The sequence below is a fragment of the Xenopus laevis genome, chromosome 7L (assembly GCF_017654675.1).
Source record: "Xenopus laevis strain J_2021 chromosome 7L, Xenopus_laevis_v10.1, whole genome shotgun sequence".
NCBI classification, from domain to species: Eukaryota; Metazoa; Chordata; class Amphibia; order Anura; family Pipidae; genus Xenopus; species Xenopus laevis.
Genome location: NC_054383.1, coordinates 90,372,576 through 90,393,785, shown reverse-complemented (window position 1 = coordinate 90,393,785; position 21,210 = coordinate 90,372,576). Strand labels below are relative to the sequence as shown.

The following is a 21,210-nucleotide window of genomic DNA, read 5'->3' as shown; positions in this document are numbered from 1 at the left end:
CTGCTAAAGGCCTGTGGTTGCCTGGGGTTGGTATAGAAGCCCAAAACAGAACATACAACATTTCTAGCCTACTTCTTTAGTTTAACTTTCCTTCCTTTAATTCCAGTGGGAGGGGATGTCACTGATTGAGTTGCACACGATACATTAATTAAAATGTGCCAATTGCACTTGCACTTTGTGGCAAATTGGGCACGATTGAAAAATTAAGTAGAATTTGCATAATTTCTGTCATTTTAGCATCAAAATGAAATCTGCAGGTGATTCTTTATTTACAAGCACACTGCCCCTGGATGTTGTGGGAACCCTATACCTCAGGTTTCACAGCAGATAACAAATACGCTCTGTAGAATAAAATGGGTTTAGTTCTTCTACAGGAGGATGAACAGATGTCAAAATTCGTTCATGGCCCCCTATAGGCAATAGAATCTATAGAACATATTGTTGCCAAGAAATAGTTTATATGTTGGTTTTGGATCAACAAATTCATTCACTGGTTGATTACTGGTTCTTAGATGTATTATTTAATCTATCAAAGTTAAATAGTTTAGAAATGTAGCATCCCTGCTACTTTGCATTTTAAGGACAACCTACTTAACTTCTTGCAAAAGCTGAAATTGGCACGGGCAACTTGTAGCCCTCCAGTAGATATTAATATCCCATTAAATATATTGTGGTGAAGGCATACCTACCAACATTCGAATTCACCATAATGGTAAAAATAAGCCTCACTACCAGCCTACCACTGACACCACCTAGTTTCCATCAAGTTCTGTCCCTTTTTGTGATTCAGGACTATTCCAGGAAAAACAGGAACATTGGGCAACATGCCTTCATACAGATCATGGGATGCCAGTGTAACTTAATAGACACATTGGCGTCATAATGAGTAACTCACTAAGCACCCCATATAACTGATGGCATCACTGAATACCATATACACTAATATTCTTCCTTCATCTCGCTTTAGTCATGAAAATAAAACATCTCAGAAATTTACCACCACTTAAACACCTCTCCCACTACTGTGTGTGCTGTATTTATGGCAGGCTCCCTGTAAGTACATGCTTAGATCAATTTTGAGGGGGAATGCTGTATTTCGTTATGAATAATACTTTAGCTCCCAGTGGAATTAGTATGTGCAGTACAGCTGAGGTTTTAGCATTAAAGGATTTAATGACAGGTATTTAGGATTATGTTGATATATTGTTAATTATCATACTTTGGAAATCTCTGGATTTGTGCAAATACCCTGTCATTGAGAGTGCTGTGTGTAGACTGACACACTTTCAGTGTATTTATAGCTCCTTGGAATTAATTAAACAAAAATGCAACTCTGACCTGCATGTTAAGTCATTTACAGTGACAATTAAAAGGGATTCATTTAGTTTACTTAGGAAAAATATAGAATTTTTTTACTGGACAACATTTTAAGCCTTATGCATTTCATGCTGAAAGGTTTTAGTCATAGGTTCCATCTTAAACGGATTGATGACAGTGGGATTCTGTCATGATTTTTATGCTGTTATTTTTATTTCTAAATTACACTGTTTACACTGCAAATACGTCACTCTACCATATAAAATTTAATTCCTGAACCACCAAGTGTATTTTTTTTTAGTTGTAATATCGGTGTGTAGGCAGCCATCTCAGGTCATTTTGCCTGGTCATGTGCTTTCAAAAAAGAGCCAGTGCTGCACTATGGAACTGCTTTCGGACAGGCTGTCATTTCTCCTACTTAATGTAATGAATGGGGTCGCAATGGGACATGGATTTTTATTATTGAGTGCTGTTCTTTGTACCAGGGAGCTGTTATATGGTTACCTTCCCATTATTCTGCTGATGGACTCCAACTTGCAGTGCAGTAGTAAAGAGTGGCTGAATTTTATTAGAGCACAAGTCACATGACTGGGGGCACCTGGGAAACTGACAATATGTCTAGTCTAGCCACATGTCCGATTTCAAAATTAGGTAAATAAAAAAAAATCTGTTAGCTCATCTGAAAAATTAATTTTAGTTCAAAAACCTACTGGAACAGCACTATTAACTGATGTGTTTTGAAAAGAATATGTTTTCGCATGGCAGTATCCCTTTAACGCACATCTAAATGATGTTCCTCCTATAGAGGAAGGAGACCCTGCAGGGGCCCAGGAGGTATAGGGGCCCCATGAGGTCTTAATTAATGAGCAATTTCAACATATATTGGTAAAACAGGACAACCTATGTATATGTTGGAGGCCCTAAAATGTATTTGCTGTGGGGCCCAAACTCTGGCCCTTTTAAAATTTGAATCAATTTTAAAAGTCTTGATAATGGATTTCTGGATAGTGGATCCCATATACTGATATAATGAATTTGAAACAACTGCACCACCTGCTGCAATGTCAGCTGACTCTTCTCACTTTTACTTCATTTTATGAGCAGTGAAACATCTTTTCTCGCTAACTTAGTTTTCTGCTGATTGTGTCAGGGCAGGCAAAACAAACAACATGTGTGCTGTTGTCATTACATTAGTTGGGTAAAAACTCCTAATATTTTGAAAACTAGAAAGTAATTTACGGTGCTGAACGTCAAGGGTTTCTTTTTAAACAGCTTTCGATTTATGGCCGTGGGCATTTATAGTTATCATATCATGAGAGTATTTCATGTTTTTAAGTGATATTGAAATAAAGAAAGTAAGGTCATGTAGTCACCAAGAATGTTTTTTTTTTTTGCAATCTGAAAAAGTTATAGAACAGAAATCTAAATGTCTGCAGTTATGGATTTTAAAGATTATTCATCTTTTTTTCTTTTTGTGTGCGGAATTAGAGGTTTTTCCAGACACACCATAATGTCATATTGTAGCACATCTGCTGTGTGCCCTGTTTGATGGAATAGTGACTGCACTTATTGCAGATCACGGACTCTTTTTGAGGTCATTGCTCTGTGCATGCATTGCCTTCGGGTACAAACATGAAGAGAATCTCTCTTTGTGCCTAGACAAAAGCAACAATTGTGAAGAGCTCTGTCATGCTCAGACTGTTGCTTTGGAGATGAAAAAGTTAAAGGGGGGGAAAAGCCAAAACAGAAAAGTCTTGTAGGAGCTTTCATGTTAGAAGCAAGCATGGTGCTTGGACCAAAGAACTTACCATAAAAGCAGGCTGTATGCATTGGCTCAGGTAACTCCCTGCGCACCAGCATAAATACATGCATAGTGACCCAGTTGGCTGAAATTGGATTTCTAAATTTAATTCTCACCGTTCGCTGATCTTATCTTTAATGTGTGGCTTGGCTGTTTGTTATACTTCATCATTCTTATGCAGTGTATAATCAAGGAGAAGAAATCCACTGTGCTTGCAGCCAGGAGAGATTGTATTCATTTCCTGCGCTTTATATAATGCCAACACATTTCAGCAGCTCTTTACGGACGTAATATATCATTTATATCAGTTCCTGCCGCAGTGGAGCTTACAATCTAAGGTGGAACAGGGCTGTCTGGCACTCAAACTAATCCACAGGACCAGAAAAGTTTAAGTTAAAAAATATATCTTTATTTTACAAAGTAAAAAATGTATATTTGCATCTCCATCCACCCTACGCGTTTCGTACCCACCAGGGCACTTAATCATGAGCTATGGGCTATATGCTATATGATCATGATTAAGTGCCCTGGTGGGTACGAAATGCTTAGGGCGGATAGTGATGCAAGTATACATTTTTAACTTTATAAAATAAAGATTTATTTTTTAATAAAAATCCTGTGGATCCGTTTGAGTGCCAGACAGCCCTGTTCTTTCTTCGATTTCTCTGGCGTGCCGCTCCCTAAAGCTGGGGGTCTGGGGCTGGTGCACCCGGACCACATCTACTACTTGGTGAGATATTTACAATATATTCTGGGGCACCTTGTCTCTCTAAACATTGCATTACAATCTAATGTCCCTATCACATTCGCACACAGGTGTTTAACCTACATGTATGTATTTGGAAAGTGGGAGGAAAGTGGAATATCCGGAGGAATCCCACACAGACATGGGGTGAACATACACACTCCCTGCAGATACAGTTAAGGGATCTGTTTTTTGGAAACCTGTTATCCAGAAAGCTCCAAATCACAGGAGGGTCATCTCCCATAGACTCTATTTTAGTGAAATAATTTTAATGTTTAAAAATGATTTTCATTTTCTCTGTAATAATAAAACAGTGCCTTGTACTTGATCCCAACTAAAATATACTCAATCCTTGTTGAGGGCAAAACAATCCCATTGGATTAATTAATGTTTAAATTAGTTTTTTTTGTAGATTTTAATGTGTAGAGATCCCAATTATGGAAAGACCCCTTATCTGGAAAACCCCAGGTTCTGAACATTCTGGAAAACAGGTCCCATTAGCCTGTAATGCCCTGGGGGAATTGAACTCAGGACCCCAGCGCTGCAATGCTAACCACTCAGCCCCCTTGCTGCTCAATAAATACATCAAGTAAGACAATGTGAGGAGTTCTCACAATGCGTTTGTGAAACATGATGATTTTATTTTGGCTTGCAACAACAGTTGCCCCATATGTTATAGTTTTTATAATGTTGTTTTATAGCTTGTATTGCAGCTGAAGTGTCTCGAAGGATTCTTAAAGGGAGGTTCACCTTTTGGACAATAGAGCTAATTTAACAGCTCATTTCATTTTTTTTTTTTTTTGTAATTTAACGTTATTACCTAAAATGTTTACTTTTAGAGATACATACCACAGAAGCTATGCATCATCTCTGCACACACTTTCTTCTCTGTTATGGGATGGCCGACACACTCTGTGTAAGACACGCATATCCAAAGTACGGCCCGTTTTCAAATTTACACCGGCCCTCAGCCCCCATCATGAAATTAATAATAATGAGCACAGTGCGATCAAGAATCCTATAGCGGTAATATTTTGGCACATTAGTGAAATGATCTGCCACTTGGTCTATACTGCTGGACTATAGAGATGCGCCACTCTCACATACTTCTTTAGGGCTGAAGGTGTCAATAGACGTACTGACGTGCCAGTACAGTAAACTAAAGAAGTATGGCGTCACTACGTTCCACTATGTGTCTATTACTAACACCTTCAGCACACAGGCAACAGTATAGACCAAATGCCAGATCATTTCACTAATGTACCCAAATATTACTGCTACGATTACTCGATTCCTGTAATTTAATGTTAATGGTTCAAAGAATGTCGGGCTGAATGGTCGGCCCCCACACATTTTCACCTCACCAAATCTGGCCCTTGTTGCAAAAAGTTTTGGCACCCCTGGTGTACGAGATGCAGGCTGCCAAATAAGGAAGTTCAAACCCCGAATCTGCATTGCGCATGCCCTCTCTCTCCTGCTTCATTTGCATATCTTCAATTCCGTTGGCTGGCAAGCCAATCAGATCAAAGATATGCAAATGAAGCAGGAGAGAGAGCGCATGCGCAATGCAGATTCAGTCCTGAACTTCCTTATTTGGCAGCCTGCATCTCTTACACAGAGTGTGTCCCAGGATCACTTAACAGCGGAGAGAACGAGTTTTTGCAGAGATGTCCCACAGCTTCTATGGTGTGTATCTCTGAATGCAAACATTTTAGGTATTAAAGATAAATCACAAAAATGTTTTTTATGACATGGGCTGTTAAATTAGCTCTATTGTCCAAAAAGGTGAACCTCCCCTTTAAGTTCTAGATTCCAAGCAATAAAAGGAATTCCCATTTAAGATGACATGAATGGCCCTTCAGATGAACAGCTCAAGTTGGAATATTCCTTTTGTGTCACATTACCATCTGAAATAGTTACAGGATACACATTATTATTCTGTACCCAACTGTTGTAATTGTTTTGTTATAAACTGTTATGTTACATAAATAAGGATGATAATGACGATGATCAGTTAACTTTTTTCGTTCAATTGCTTTCAGATAGTTCACCAAAACTTTTTTCTACTCAATTTTCTATTTGGGACCGTTGTTCTAATATAAGTGTAAAATTTCATGTTCACCTTCTTATTTCTTTCTGAAGCAGCTCTGGGAGATAAGGTCACTGACTGTAACTGTTCTAAACTGATACATTAGTTGAAACATTTCTTATCTTTGGCCCTGCTGAGCTGAATCCCTGAGTTTCATTAAGGCTAAGGCCACACTAGGCGATAGCGCCGCGATTTGACTCGCGGCGACTTTTCGCCGCGACTTTTAAGCCGTAATCGCTGGGGAAACTTTTGCGCTGGCGTCTATGGGGAATCGCGAAAAATCGCCAGCGTAAAAACACACGCGGCGATCTTTTCTCTACTGTCGCTCGAAATTGCCTCGCTAGGCGAAATCCCGCTCATTACTAACATACAATATACTGCTGAGAAATCTATCAACTAATGTGGCAAATTGTAACAGTTCAGACTCTGCGCCTGGATTACTAAACTGCCAGACTGAAACACCAGAGACAGGAAAACTAAAATGTAAACTTCAATTTTGAAAACATGGTCAAAAATAAAACATGGAAAACAGTCCTTATTTCTGGTGAACAATCTAAAGACAACTGAACGGTAAAAAAAAAGTGTTAGGAATAAATTGAATCTGCAAGAAGTGAAGTGGAGCTGCCACCTCAAATGGCTTTCTCATCTGACTGCCCACCATGCACCCACTGACAATTTGCCGCAGCACTTTGTGCAGTCTGGTCAGATCGTTCAGTTTGAGGGAAGTCTGTTGAAACAAAACCTAAGCTGACATACACTGTCTGACCACATAGCAGAATATGTGGCTGGTTTAGAAGTAACGAAAGAGAACATCACCATGTGTAAGGCTTTGCTGGGTTTCCCACTAGCACCCTCACACTAGAGTTACATCTCTGCTGCAAGCAGAAACTTGTGCTGTTTGAATCTTCACCACAACTTCAATGTGCCCCCGAGAGCTCTGTCAAATGTTTATACATGCAAGTGGTCCCTCTTATAAAATGCACATGTTGCGGGAGGGCCAGCATAGGACTGTCGTTTCTATAGAAGTAAGTTAATTTTTAATATGATCTAGAATAGCTAGTTCTAAGCAACTTCTCAGCTGGTCTTCATTATTTATTTTTTTTATAGTTTTTGCTTTCTTCTTCTGAGTCTTTCCAGCTTTCAAATGGAGGTCACGGACCCCATCTAAAAAACAAATTAATTGTTATTGCTACTTCTGATTCTCATTTTTCTACTCAGGCCTTCTTCTATTCATATTCCAGCATCTTATTCAAATCAATGCACGGTTGCTAGGGTAGGGACCCTAGCAGCCAAATCGATGTAATGGCAAACTGGAGAGCTGCCAAATAAAAACCTAAGTAATTCAAAAACTACAAATAATAAAAAAATAAAACCAATTGCAGATTGTCTCTGAAGATCACCCTCTACATCATACTAAAAGTTAGCTTAAAGGTAAATAACCCCTTTAACATCATAGAGTACAGTATGTTGTTTAAAACAAGAATGTGTGAATACACTAATAATACTAGTCACATACAGCGGTCAAAAATGAAGCGCACGTGCCTGAATGTTGGACTTGCTTTGGCATGGGATCACACCACATTGGGAGAGGTGTTCCATGTTGGCAGAAGGACCGGGAGAACAGAGTTTATGTGGTTGCCAGTTATAGTAAGTGTCGAAACCCCCAAGCGCTGCGCACATAAGCACTTTTTTGGCAGCCTGACAGCAAGCAGGATTTCTTATTAGGGAAGTATGTGCGTATACACACACACACACACACACACACACACACACACACACACACACACACACACACACACACACACACACACACACACACACACACACACACACACACACACACACACACACACACACACACACACACACACACACACACACACACACACACACACACACCACACACACACACACACACACACACACGCAGCAAATTTTTTGGCCACACCCCCTAATTACCATGTTTGTTTTACAAAATTTGGCAGGTTATGAAAGTTTGAAAATATTTCTCCTTATCTAAACTGTGTTTTTGTGTCTCAAAATTGTTACAAAGTATCTTATTTGCACCTGTTAACTGTTCTGTGCTCTCTGCTAAAAGCCAATTAAGTGAGAAACTTTGTTTCTTTTTCTGGCTGTTAGTGCAGAGAAAAGAGGGACTTTCCAGTACAAATGAGGGACTGCGGGTTGAGCAGTCAAAAGAGGGACTGTCCCTCCGAAAAAGGGACAGTTGGGAGGTATGATATATATATATCCTTACTCCAAAGAGTATAGTTGTCTATATTGTATAGTTGTCTATATTAAAGCAGGTTTCCTGGGTCTGAGGCTTCACACAAATGCTCTGCTTTCCCCATTAGCTCTATTGCTGGAGGCTCTACAGCCAGATGTTGCTCAGAGGGGATTTAGACAGGCTGATTGAAACTGTTCTAAAGTTCTTATTATATGACATCATTTTTTTTTTAACAAGTAGGATCTCATCCACCAGATGGGGCGACTAAAATGTTGTGCTCTATTCTGATAAATGCAAACAGAATAATGTGTTTATTGTTGCACTGAGCAGACTTTCCTTGTGTATGGGATGGTGTGAATGGGTTGGCAGATTAGTGAGCGATTTAACACTGGCCAATCCGTTTTGAAGAAATAAGACATTCTGCTATTCTGTCGTTTCTGGGGAGAGTTTGTTTATAAGCCGTTTCACTACAATTATCGATGTTATACGTATATGTTCAGCCCCATTATCAATAAATAAATAAATATATATATATATATATATATATATATATATATATATATATATATATATATATATATAATAATTATTATTGCCATACAAACTAATTTTGTGGTGCCTACTAACAGTAAGTGATCCTTCAGTTTAATCAGCTAGAGGGGCTCTACAGCATCTGTGCATTAAGAAAATATTTATGCTAGGTGTCCTCATAAGAGGCAACACAACCACTAAAATAAGTACCATTAGTATGAATCTGCCTCAGCAGACAATATAATGTTACCTTATCCATATATGTTTAGACAAGGGACAGAAACCAGTTTCATAAAACGTTAAAAGGAGTAAAATATAGACAATTACAAAAAATGAGACATTTAGACGAGACCCGCAACTCGACCCGCAGGCCCGTGGGTATACCCGCACCTAAAAATCCTCCCCTCATTCCGCAGGGTGCCTGCTTTTTTTGCGGGTACCCGACCGGGTGCAGGACTCTAACTTGGAGGCTGTTTCCATTTCTTTGCCGTTCAGAACTATGACCCAAAGGGCAACAACCAGTAAGAATTGCAATAAATCTGACAATTAAAACTTAAAACATCAGAATTTCTACTGAAATCTAATGGACAAAATTCCATGCATCCCATAATAAGCTTTACACACTGTATTCTGATAAATGTTTGGGCAGCCAGCACTTTTGGGCTTTCATAAGATTCTTATTGCTACTGTGACTCAGCTCACACAGTGGGTTTCCCCTTGGGTTTTCTGCACAAGAATAAGGTTTCTTTGTGACTGAAGCTGCACGTAAGCTCCCCTAACCCAAGAATCCATTTCTTCCTGCAGGAGACACAATGAAGTCACGCACATCAAAATCCAGAACACCGGGGATTATTATGACCTTTATGGAGGAGAGACATTTGCTACACTGGCGGAACTGGTGCAGTATTACACAGAGCAGCAAGGGCTTTTGCGTGAGAAGAATGGGGATGTCATAGAGCTCAAGTACCCTCTGAACTCCCAGGATCCCACATCAGAGAGGTGAGTGCACAGAGAATGAAACTCCTTCTCAGGACATGCCATAATGTACAGGTATAGGATCTATTATCCAGAATGCTTGGGACCTGGCGTTTTCTGGATAAGGCAGGGATCCCCAACTTTTTTTTTTACCCATAAGCCACAAATGTAAAAAGAGTTGGGGAGCAACACAAGCATTAAAAAAGTTAATGGCTGGTACCAAATAAGGGCTGTGATTGGCTAATTAGTAGCCCCTTTTTGAACTGGCAGTCTAAAGGAGGCTCTGTTTGGCAGTACACCTGTTTTTTATGCAACCAAAACTTGCCTTCAAGTCAGGAATTCAAAAATAAGCACCTGCTTTGAGGCCACTGAAATCACCATCCAAGAGGTTGGCGAAAACATGTTGCTCAAGAGCCACTGGTTGGAAATCACTGGGATAAGGGTTTTTTTCTGTAATCTGGATCACCATACCTTAAATCTAAAAATCATTTAAACATTAATTAAACCTAATAGGATTGCCACTGTCGGTAAAGTCACATTTTTAATCTGGCTGCAAAAGCTCATTTATTGAAGTTGCACCTTAGTCAGGGCCTCCAATGTCTATTGGGCCAGCTGCCTCTGGGTCTGCTGTATCTATTTATATACCCCTGGAGATGCTGTTATATATCCCAAGGCCAAGTAACCTGGTTGTGTGTAATATGGTTATTTATACAAGAAATAAAAGAAATGTGGAGAAGTCCATTCATGTCATGGACCTACTTGGAATGCCTTTGTTTGACACTGCCAACCCCCCAAACTGTTTTTGATCACCCACAATTGCTAAAGAGCTATTAGTTGCCAGAAATTGTGCTTTGTAGACCACTGTAGTTGTGGAGTTCAGTTACCGGCTGCATTGACTCTTTAGGGGTGGCCAAACACTTCTGCAAATAATAATGACTATATCGAATGAGCCTTACTCACTAATAATTTCTGTCCCTTCATAAAATTTTGGTCAAGTGATTTAATTTCAGGACTCCTACGGGTCATTGTGCAAAAAAGAGATTTGATTGGAGCAGGTGAAAAGTGTTGCAATTTATAATGACAGCAGAATTAGAAGGATGATTGACATTCTACTACAGGAAATTCTTAGCCTTGTGCGTATAGTCTGTGGTGCAGATTATCTCACTGTAATGATCGTTCCCTCCCCTGGCATACCCTTGATACATCACAGAAAAGTACAAAGACAGTCCACATCATTATTTCTTCTGGGAAAGTTCATAGTTCATTTAGCAATCTAACGCAATCATGAAGCGAAAAGCCAAACGTTCCTATTTTCTGGTGACATCTAGTGGTCCGAAAACAAATTGCAGATCTTTATCTTTCAGGGAAATATGTAGTTCATTATCAACAAGCTAGAAATGTACATTTAAAGGTCCAGGAGCATTAAAGGGGGAATGAAGCCAACTTGTTCCATATTAGAATTTAAAAAAAATGCACATTGTGAAATCATGTTTTTTGCCTTTTTGGTGCTATTTGTGATAATGAATTGACCCAATAAGAAATTTACTATTGATTTTCTCTTTTTATCCCCTTCTATTTCTTGTTTAGTCACTCCAAGCAAACAGAATATTATTACAAGTTTTATATATACCACCTCTTTTCACTGCCATGCATTGTATGTAAATAAAAATTTTCTTTATAGCCAGAGCCATCTTTTGTATAATATCCTGCAGTAATCGGCATGGGTTGCAGAGTGATTATCTTCTAAGAAGTGGTGTATACTCAGTTATGGTCAGGGGGCTCAGAAGTTTCCTCTATTGTCCCTCAAATAATATTAAAATAATATTGAATTATCCACACCATTTGGCTAAGTGTACAAGTATAGTACCTGTTATCCAGAAAGCTCAGGACCTGGGGGTATTCAGATAAGGGGTCTTTCCATAATTTGGGTCCCATACCTTTAGTCTACTAAAATAAATCATTTAAACATTAAATAAACCCAGTAGGATTGTTTTGACTTCCATAAGGTACTGTTTTATTATAACAGAGAAAATGGAAATCAGTTTTAACATTTTTAGTTATTTGATCAAAATGGGGTCTATGGGAGACGGCCCGTAATTCAAAACTTTCTGGATAATGGGTTTCCAGGTAACGGATCCTTTACCTGAGCTCTAGAATGCCTTAATCTACATCTGTTGCTGTTTAACTGTCTCCTATTTATAAGCAGAGGGTTTACATACAACGTTTACATCTTTACGTCTTTGCAGTTTTGCGTTTATACAAGAGAGCTGCCAGACTGCTTGCTCCTCCTTTGGATCGTGTTAATTATAGCAACATCTATTTATAATAACCATAGAAGTCTGGTTTGAGTAATGTCTGTGTAAAGGTTACAATACCCTTAAATATACCTGCTCGGTTGTGCTTGGTATAGGACAGGTGCACCTGAATGAGGAAGTTTGGCTGTATAAATATTTTGTCAATATACTATATTCATATGTGCTTCCCTGATATAGACGATAGACTAGTCTGTATGCAAGCATATAAAAACAATAGGGTAATGCTATATCATTAGCCATCAAACACTTTTACCTGCAATTGTGCCTTGCTAGCTTTTTGCAACACAACTGGAGGAGATGATAATAAGGAAGACTGTCTCCAGCGTGAGCCATGGACTGTGTTGAAAAGCTAAGACCGTAAAAGGAGTTTGCAACACCAAAAAGGGTAATCATAATACATGCAGTGCTCCATATGTTCAGTACAGTTATGGGATGCATTATCTGGAAACCTATTATCCAGAAAGCTCCAAATTACAGAAAGGCCATCTCCCATAGACTCTTTTATAATCAAATAATTAAAATGTTTAAAAATTATATCCTTTTTCTCTGTAATAATAAAACAGTACCTTGTACTTGATCCAAACTAAGATATAATTAATCCTTACTGGAAGCAAAATCAGCCTATTGGGTTTATTTAATGCTTGCATGATTTTCTAGTAGACTTACGGTATGAAGATCCAAATTACGGAAAGATCCATTATTTGGAAACCCCCAGGTCCCAAGCATTCTGGATAATAGGTCGTCCCGTACCTGTAGAAGAATACAAAGGGATGATAAATAAGATCTTATAGAGCCAACCTGCACTTAACATACCAAGGCACAGTGAAAACAGAGGTTAACTGGTTTTCAGCCTTTTAGGTACCAGACTCTTAATGCTGTACAACGGGAGTGAATCATTTAGAACACCAGCTAGCTTTGATACTTGGAAGTAATGTTTATCCAGCTAGAGTCTGAGATTTAAAAAAGTTAAATATTAAATCTAAATCAGTGTGTGAATATATGAATTGGCATAAAACACTGACCTGTTTGGGAAACCCGTGAGGAAGCATTTGGCTGGCTGTGGTTTGTTTCCACGTTGCTGTGCAACGGCCCAGGCGCAAGTATGCCGGAATGCCAAGCCTCTGCCACCCTCTGTCTCCGCACCCAAGTTATCATGTTACAGTGCTGTGAGAGCATGGCCCAGACTTGTCACTGCCAGGCTTATGTATATGCATGAAAATTCCTCTGACATAAGAGGCCAGTATTCTAAGACTGTGTACAGTAATAGGCAGAATTATTTCCTTTGATAAGATTCGAGTAACAGTGGAAAGACCGCTCCAGATATTAAATGCTTTTGGTAGGCAAGAGCTGTAACAAGCACTGCTCCTTTAAACCACATGCCCTGTTATACTGTTACTTCCACTATATTCATTACTTTTCTTCAAGGTCCATTTGGCCATTAAGAGTTAAGCTGTCATATAGCAGCATAGGAAGAATCTATTTCTTTTCTGAAGTGTCTTCAGCAGCCATTTCTGTAAAGGTATGGGATCTGTTATCCAGAGCTCCGAATAACGAGAAAGCTTTATCCCATAGCCTCCATTATAAGCAAATAAATCTAATTTTGAAAAAATGATTTCCCTTTTCTGTGTGATGATAAAACAGTACATTGTACTTGGTCCAAACTAAGATATAATTAATCCTAACTGGGGGCAAAACAATCCTATTGGGTTAATTATTTTTTAGTAGATTTAATGGATGGAGTCTTGGAGATCCAGATTTCAGAAAGATCCGGAAACCCCCCAAGTCTCATGTATTCTGGATAACCAGTCCCATACGTGTATTTGGACATAAGTTGGAAAAGGTTTAGCATGTTCATTTAAAGGAATGGTACAGCTGGAAACCAAGCTGCCACTGCACCTACATACTATATGGAGATTGATATCTTTTCTTTCTTTCTTTCTTTCTTTCTTTCTTTCTTTCTTTCTTTCTTTCTTTCTTTCTTTCTTTCTTTCTTTCTTTCTTTCTTTCTTTCTTTCTTTCTTTCTTTCTTTCTTTCTTTCTTTCTTTCTTTCTTTCTTTCTTTCTTTCTTTCTTTCTTTCTCATCTATCCATCCATGCCTTATCTACTTTTCTATAACAAAGTGTTTCCAGACCTTTTTTGAGTAAGTTTGAGATAGCATCAAATGGCTGCTAGAAATCAAACAAGGACATATACAAGGAGACAATGAAAGAAAAGCCACCTTTTCCAAAAAATCTTTAATGTAAGCATGCACAGTGTTTTCAGGAAAAGCAAAAACCTTTATTTTTAATAGTCATATCCTTTTACTAGACTTAGAAATATCAGGTAACTGTCATAGAAAGACATCTGGTACACTAGACAAAACACTTTGAATCACCTTCTATTAACTTGAATGCAGTTGTCTCAAATTGTGGTTTTACTTAAAGGTTCAGCCATTATGTGTCAGAAATAAGGCATTTCCCTGACAGGTGACTAAGCTGCACAGGAACCCATGGGTCCAGGGGACAATTTTTTTTAATAAATAGAGGGAATTTGAATGGCTTGTCTGCACGAGTGGCAAATTGCTTGGATTACCCCCGTCTTACGCTTCCTTAAGGTCTGTGAGCCTTTATTTTGCTATGGCTTAAGCAATCTTTTTTGATGCGTTACACGATTGCTTTGCTTATGGATCATACAGGTGATAACTGCTGGGCATCTGAAATGTAAACATATTTCACTGTTCACGGAGATGGCAGTTTAGCTGTAGCGTGAGCACAAGTATATTCTATGATAACATGACCTCATATATTATTACATGGATATTATCACCCTTTCCTGTTTTCCTTTCATGGTAGCTTTAGTTTTTTTTCCTTTGTGCACACGGACATAAATTTTTAGGGTAAAGGCATCTAGTATTTCTGCTCTTTTCTGTGGTTTGTTTGCTGTGCCTTAGTTTTTACGTCACAGTTAAATCTGTTTTAGGCTTGTACAGCCAATAGTGCTATAAATACAAACGAGCCTTTCAGATAACACAGGACTGTCCTTTCCAGGAGCCTTAAGAGGGTCCTTATCTGGAATGCCAGTTATCAAACATAAACTCCTGTGCAAGCAAAAACGCTATAGTAAATAACTGGCCATTCTTTTGCGCAGTCTTGCATATAAAGCAATGGATTAATGTAGGGCAGGTTTCTGAACACACAAAAAATGAGCCTTGTACCCCAATAAGGAAGATTCATCATATAAACTGTATTAAAGTATGTTTTGGGATTGTAGAAAAGAAGCAAGTCTAGCGGGAGTACCTCCATTGCACAAGGCAGCGGTGCAGAATTAATAATGACAGAGCCAGCCATCTTGTTACTAAGTCATTTCAAAAGTCCCCTTCAATTTATCTCCCGTATCCCAATGAAGCAGTTTATACTGTGTTGTGTACTGACTGCTTGATAAAGTAAGATTAATTTGCCTCTCTTACGAAATAGCTGCCAACCTGTCCCTTTCAGCTAGGGGAGGATATACTGGCACTGGCTGCTAATCCAGGCAAAAGCTGCTCGTGTATCGGAGGCAGCAGACGGGAATCCAAGTGGGATCACAAAGGCTGTGTGGAGCTCTCTAGCTCTCTACACTGTGTACATGATTATCTGTTGCAATAAACTCTACTGAGAAAACACTGAGTGCTCTGCATGTATGTTTATATATCGTCAGTAGAGTGAATAGTGGCAGCATTTATACATTGTGGCATTTGCAGTGTCCTCAGCACATTGCACTTTGCTTCATTCATCTGTTAACGTTATTAGATTCGATCAAAGTCGTTTCAAGCATACAATATCAAGAGCCGTGAACGCTTGGGCAGCTGCACAGGAGGGAGAATGTTATTGATTAAACAAGGCACAGATGGGGAATAGATTTAACCACTATACAGAACATTTAAAATATACCACCTTTTAGAAGTCTGGCTGAGGATGCTGGGAGATGAAGTGCTTTGTAGTCGGAGGGTTGCAAGTTTGACATCCCTTTGTTAAACTATTGTCACTGCTTTTTTTTTTTTTCTTCTTTAACCCTGATTCAACAATCACGTTGCTGGAAATATGGAACAGGCATAAATATTGCATCGCTGTGGCCTTTATTATATTTTCAACCCAGCAAAGTCCTTGACAGATATGGTTATATATTCTCTGCTGCTGTACTTTACAAAAAGGTAAACTAGCCTATTTATATATAATAACATTTTATGCCCTGAAATTGTGTCTAAAAGGTTTCCTTTTTATTCTGTTATCAGAAAGGGGACACATGGGGACAGTTCTTGGTGAATTTGCCAACCGTGCACTCAGTAATACACCGCTGCCAGAGATGAGATGTATATTGATTATGAATGGAATAATGGACAGTCCTATTCTCAGAAAAAAATCCTGCTGTGACATTTACAAAGCACAGAGGTTTCTGCATAAAATGACACAACGATTTAAATACAGATGACTAGAGACATTTATTATCTAGTCAATGTACCTTTCATTGGGTCTTATTGTGGCAAGCTCCATCACCATAAATGTTTTTGATTGAACAAGTAATAGGAAATAAGCTTCCTAACACAAGTAGAAAGGTGGCACAGCTAAAAAACGAGAATCTAAATGTGCTCATACAGGCAAATATTGACTGGCAACTTGACCAAGTGTCAGCCTGTTGGTTCTATGGGCCGATAACATTCCTCTCCCTGATATATAGTTGATAGCAAGATATGGGCAGCCCTAGTCAAAATACATATTTAGTAAATATTGTGACAAGTAGTAAACAACTACTAAAGGCATCTGAGTGGTAAAAAAAACCACAACATAATTGCAAATGGGACACCTGGTGGCCCCCGTATGCCCTCCGCTGTCAATCTCCCTTTCTTCCCCCAGTCAAGGCAAAAGTATTTATAACGTGGGCTGCTGGTGGGGTGGGTTGGGGCCCCTGGGGTAGAAACTCCCGTGGGCCTTGCACACCCCAATCCGACCCTGGGTGTCGTGTTGCATTGCTAAATATCATCACATTTTGGATGTCAATGTAAAAAGTCAGCAAAGACTTGAAAATGAGTTCTGGCTCTTGCAATAAGACAATGATCTTAAACATACCTGAAAAGCCACCTCGTCTGTGAGGTCTACATCCTCTATAATTGTTAGAAATCCCACCTCCCCATACGCTACCTACCGGTTTTAGAGGGTGGGATTGGGGGGTGCGGGTAGTAGTTGCTGAGTGTGCCGGGCCCCTCTGAAGATTTTTTGCAGTGGGCCCTGGTGTGTTGTAGTTGCACTAATGCTTGAAAGTGTTTATGGACTTCCAGTTTGAGACAGCTGGAGGGCCAAAAGGTTGTCATCTCTAATATGCACTCTTTTGCCATTATTGTTACTGAAATAGGAACACATCTCTGTGTAAGTGCAGGATGAAAACCTACATTGGTTGGGTTTTTAGGTACCTGCAAGATCCGCCCAAAAAGAAGTCTCTTGAAGCTTGTGGTCCTGTAAGCCTTAAGTTTATGGATCTCACTGGATAACCTAAATAATTCATTATTCTCCGTATGGTTATAAACCAGAGTATAAATGTAAGGAAATGAAGTTCTTTTGATTTTGAAGTAGTGAATTAAATGGCATTTTATTCTTTCTACCTGTGACTTAAGATGGTACCATGGGCATCTGTCTGGAAAAGAAGCCGAGAAGCTTCTACTGGAAAAAGGAAAGCCTGGTAGTTTCCTGGTGAGAGAAAGCCAGAGCAAACCTGGGGACTTTGTGCTGTCCGTCCTGACTAGTGAAGAGAAGCTGGAGAATGGAGAGAGGAAATCCCGCGTCACGCATGTAATGATCCGATTCCAGGTAAATCATTGATATACCGTTATAGAGCTTAATCGGACGTTTTCATATTTGCTTTAGCCAACTTAAGGTCATCTATCCTTCATATCAGCCAGATGGAAAATATGACGTAGGTGGAGGGGAACGCTTTGATACACTGACAGACCTTCTGGAGCACTACAAGAAAAATCCAATGGTCGAAAAGTCTGGAGCTGTTGTGCACCTTAAACAGGTAATTTGTTGATGTTGAACACATGCAAATATGTGTGCATGTAAAAAAAAAAAATAATTAAAAAAAAAATGTGTACACACACACACACACACAAACACACAAACACACAAACACACAAACACACAAACACACAAACACACAAACACACAAACACACAAACACACAAACACACAAACACACAAACACACAAACACACAAACACACAAACACACAAACACACAAACACACAAACACACAAACACACAAACACACACACAAACACACAAACACACACACAAACACACAAACACACAAACACACAAACACACAAACACACAAACACACAAACACACACACAAACACACAAACACACACACACACACGTGTTTCACATAATAACAATAGGACATGTATAACTTGCAGGACTTGTACAATCAGCTTGTTGTATGAGCCATTCATCCTGACAAATGTCTTACAAATCCTGCCGAATGGCATGTTCCATTTTTCCCTTTGTTTTAGTTCAGTGGCAATCTCTTCATTTACATTATACTAACTCTGGGGGAATTTGCACCTGGGCAGTAACCCATGACAACCAATTGCATTTTTGTTTTCATTATTCTTCCTACCGCTGACAGAACAGACGTAATTACGGCTTAGTTGCTATAGGATACTGCCCAGGTGCAGATCTGACCAGTTTTAATAAATATTTCACGTCACCACTTAAACTTTTTATAGCAGAGTTACTAATCCAGCTGCATTCTGCATCTACCTGTCTAGCTCATCATGCACAGAATGCTGGGAAACGACCCTTTCCTGCTCTTTGGAAAGGAAGCAAGTTGGGTTTATCAATGTGCTGGCTGTCTGTTAAAGCAAAACGATACCCCTTAAACAACGTAGGTCTCTCTAAAAAGATATTGCATAAAACAGCTCATATGTAAAACCCTCCTTCATGTAAATAAACCATTTTCATAATAATATATATTTTTAGTAGTATGTGCCATGTGGTAATCCTAAATAGAAAATTGTCATTTTAAGGCTGCCCCTGGGATCCTATGCACAAACGAACCAAACAAACCTTACATGTTAGGTCACATGAGCCAATTAACAGACAAAGTTCTTTTGCTTCCAGAGCTGATTTCTTAGGCAGCACAGAGAATATCATAAATTGGGGCCTCAAGCTAAAAGGTGTAAAAGGGCAATATTTACTTAAATATATATATTCCAGTTTGTTAAGATTCTTTAATAGAATACTTAATATTATGTAAACCATCTGTTGCTTAAGAATTCATTTTGTGGGTTTAGTTTTCCTTTAAGTGAATGTATAAAACCATGTAGCAGCAATATGTATAACATCATACAGGAAAATGTGACACATGATGTCATATATGTTTCATTGTGTTCATTCCTAGATACATTATGGTGTGCGCCACATCATGACCTTCAAAATAAAAGCTATTTCTAATCATTTTATTTTAAACATAGACATTGGTCAAATTTAAAAGTCTAAAAGAACATGAGAACATCAGACATGATCTCTCACTAAACTGACTACTATAACCAAAGCTATAAGGCCAGGAGAGGGCTTCTGTTTCTTTTGGCAGAACATTGACAGAAAAGAAGACATGGCCACATGAATGAAATACCCTGGTCTAGTGAAGTACAGAACGGACTGTATTTTTCACCTGTTTCTCTGCCATATTAAATATTACACATTAGTTTTAGATTTCTGGTTGCAAGTGCTGTGAATGCTAATATGTGCAAAAATACTTCCATCAGTGAAGTAACACTTACACCTAGGGAAGCTGCAGGGTGCCTTTATGAGTGTTGTGCCTTTGGGTGCATCCAGTGCAAAGTGCAGAGCACAGTGATCTATGTGCAAGGTCAGTGTTGTGTTACACACAGGGTCTAGGATGTATCTTGTGGCACAAATACTGTGAATGATGTACATGTAAGGGACATCCAGGGAGATTCACATATGGCATGGTGCATTGTGGGCAAAAAACATAGTACTTCTTGCCTGTTTTTGCACTTTGCTTCTTGCTTTGTTTTTTGCTTAAGTAAATAAGCCCTTATATTTTCATGGTAGTGCCTTATGCATATCCCCAATTACTTTTCCATGTAGAATCAGCAATTGCATTGGACATGCACATTTTCTTTAATGGGGTATAATGTGGGCTTTGCTTTTGCAGCCATTCAATGCTACTCGGATCAACGCAGCCAGTATTGGGACCCGAGTACGGGAGCTAAACAAAACTGCTGACAACACCGAGAAGGCCAAGCAGGGATTCTGGGAAGAGTTTGAGGTGAGTCCATATTGTGCAGGATTCATCCAATATTTAACTGCACTAAGACAAAGAGTATTCCTGGCAATTATAATGAAAGCTATGAGTGAATTGCTATTTCGCGGGCTATAGCTTTCCTTGTGGCAAAACAGGGCTCAATTACCAAGAGGAAAAATGTTCTAGCAATAAAAACACTAGAAATACAGCGTGAAGTGTACCTGCTGCATAATCGAGAATGCGTCCATCTTGCTATAAAGCGTGAAATTGAAGGTGCAAGATATGTTCCGTGGGTGGCAGGGAACAGAGATTAATGGCCGAGGGGTTTTCGCAGCTTCTAAATGTGAAAGTTCCACAAGCTCCTCTTGTCCTGCTGCGCCTGCAGTTTGCCATTATGTGTGTATTGGTGTTCATCACCGCTAATTACTTTGCTATCGCGCCTCAATCTGTTCTCCCTGCTAATCTCTCACTGCCTGTTCTGCTTTCCTCTGCAGATGCTGCAGCAGCAGGAGTGCAAACTGCTTTATCCCAGAAAGGAGGGACAGCGACTGGAGAACAAAAGTAAAAATAGATACAAGAACATCCTTCCTTGTAAGTGCTGCTCATTTCTGCGTCCGCCAAACAATGGTGCTTCTGTAAAGAAAATAAAATGCATGCGATGGCATAATTAAGTATGTCACAGCAGGGAGTCTACATTATGCATTTTACTTATGTTTTTCCAATCATGTTCTTGGCGTTTGGGAGGAGAAGGGTTTTTTGTATTCTTGTATAATAAACTCTTCTCTGCTAGTCCAAATGAAGTCTTACTAGGCTAGCATTCACCCTGTTCCAAAACTACAACACTTAGATGCCCTGCAAAAGGGGTGTGTGTGAGTTGTAATGTGGAGTGTGGAAGTTAGACACTTGCCAAAGAAAAGTCTGCTGCTT

General features: G+C 39.1%; 1 protein-coding gene across 1 annotated transcript in view; it reads left to right on the top strand.

The window, feature by feature from the left end:
- The window catches only part of ptpn11b.L (protein tyrosine phosphatase, non-receptor type 11, b L homeolog), a 79,062-nt gene that overhangs the window by 48,135 nt on the left and 9,717 nt on the right, over nucleotides 1-21,210 (top strand). Inside the window, exons 3-7 of the mRNA NM_001092297.1 lie at nucleotides 9,515-9,709; nucleotides 17,625-17,817; nucleotides 17,906-18,025; nucleotides 20,194-20,307; nucleotides 20,778-20,874. Coding sequence (NP_001085766.1) covers nucleotides 9,515-9,709; nucleotides 17,625-17,817; nucleotides 17,906-18,025; nucleotides 20,194-20,307; nucleotides 20,778-20,874 — 719 coding nt within the window. The remainder of the gene's footprint in view (nucleotides 1-9,514; nucleotides 9,710-17,624; nucleotides 17,818-17,905; nucleotides 18,026-20,193; nucleotides 20,308-20,777; nucleotides 20,875-21,210) is intronic.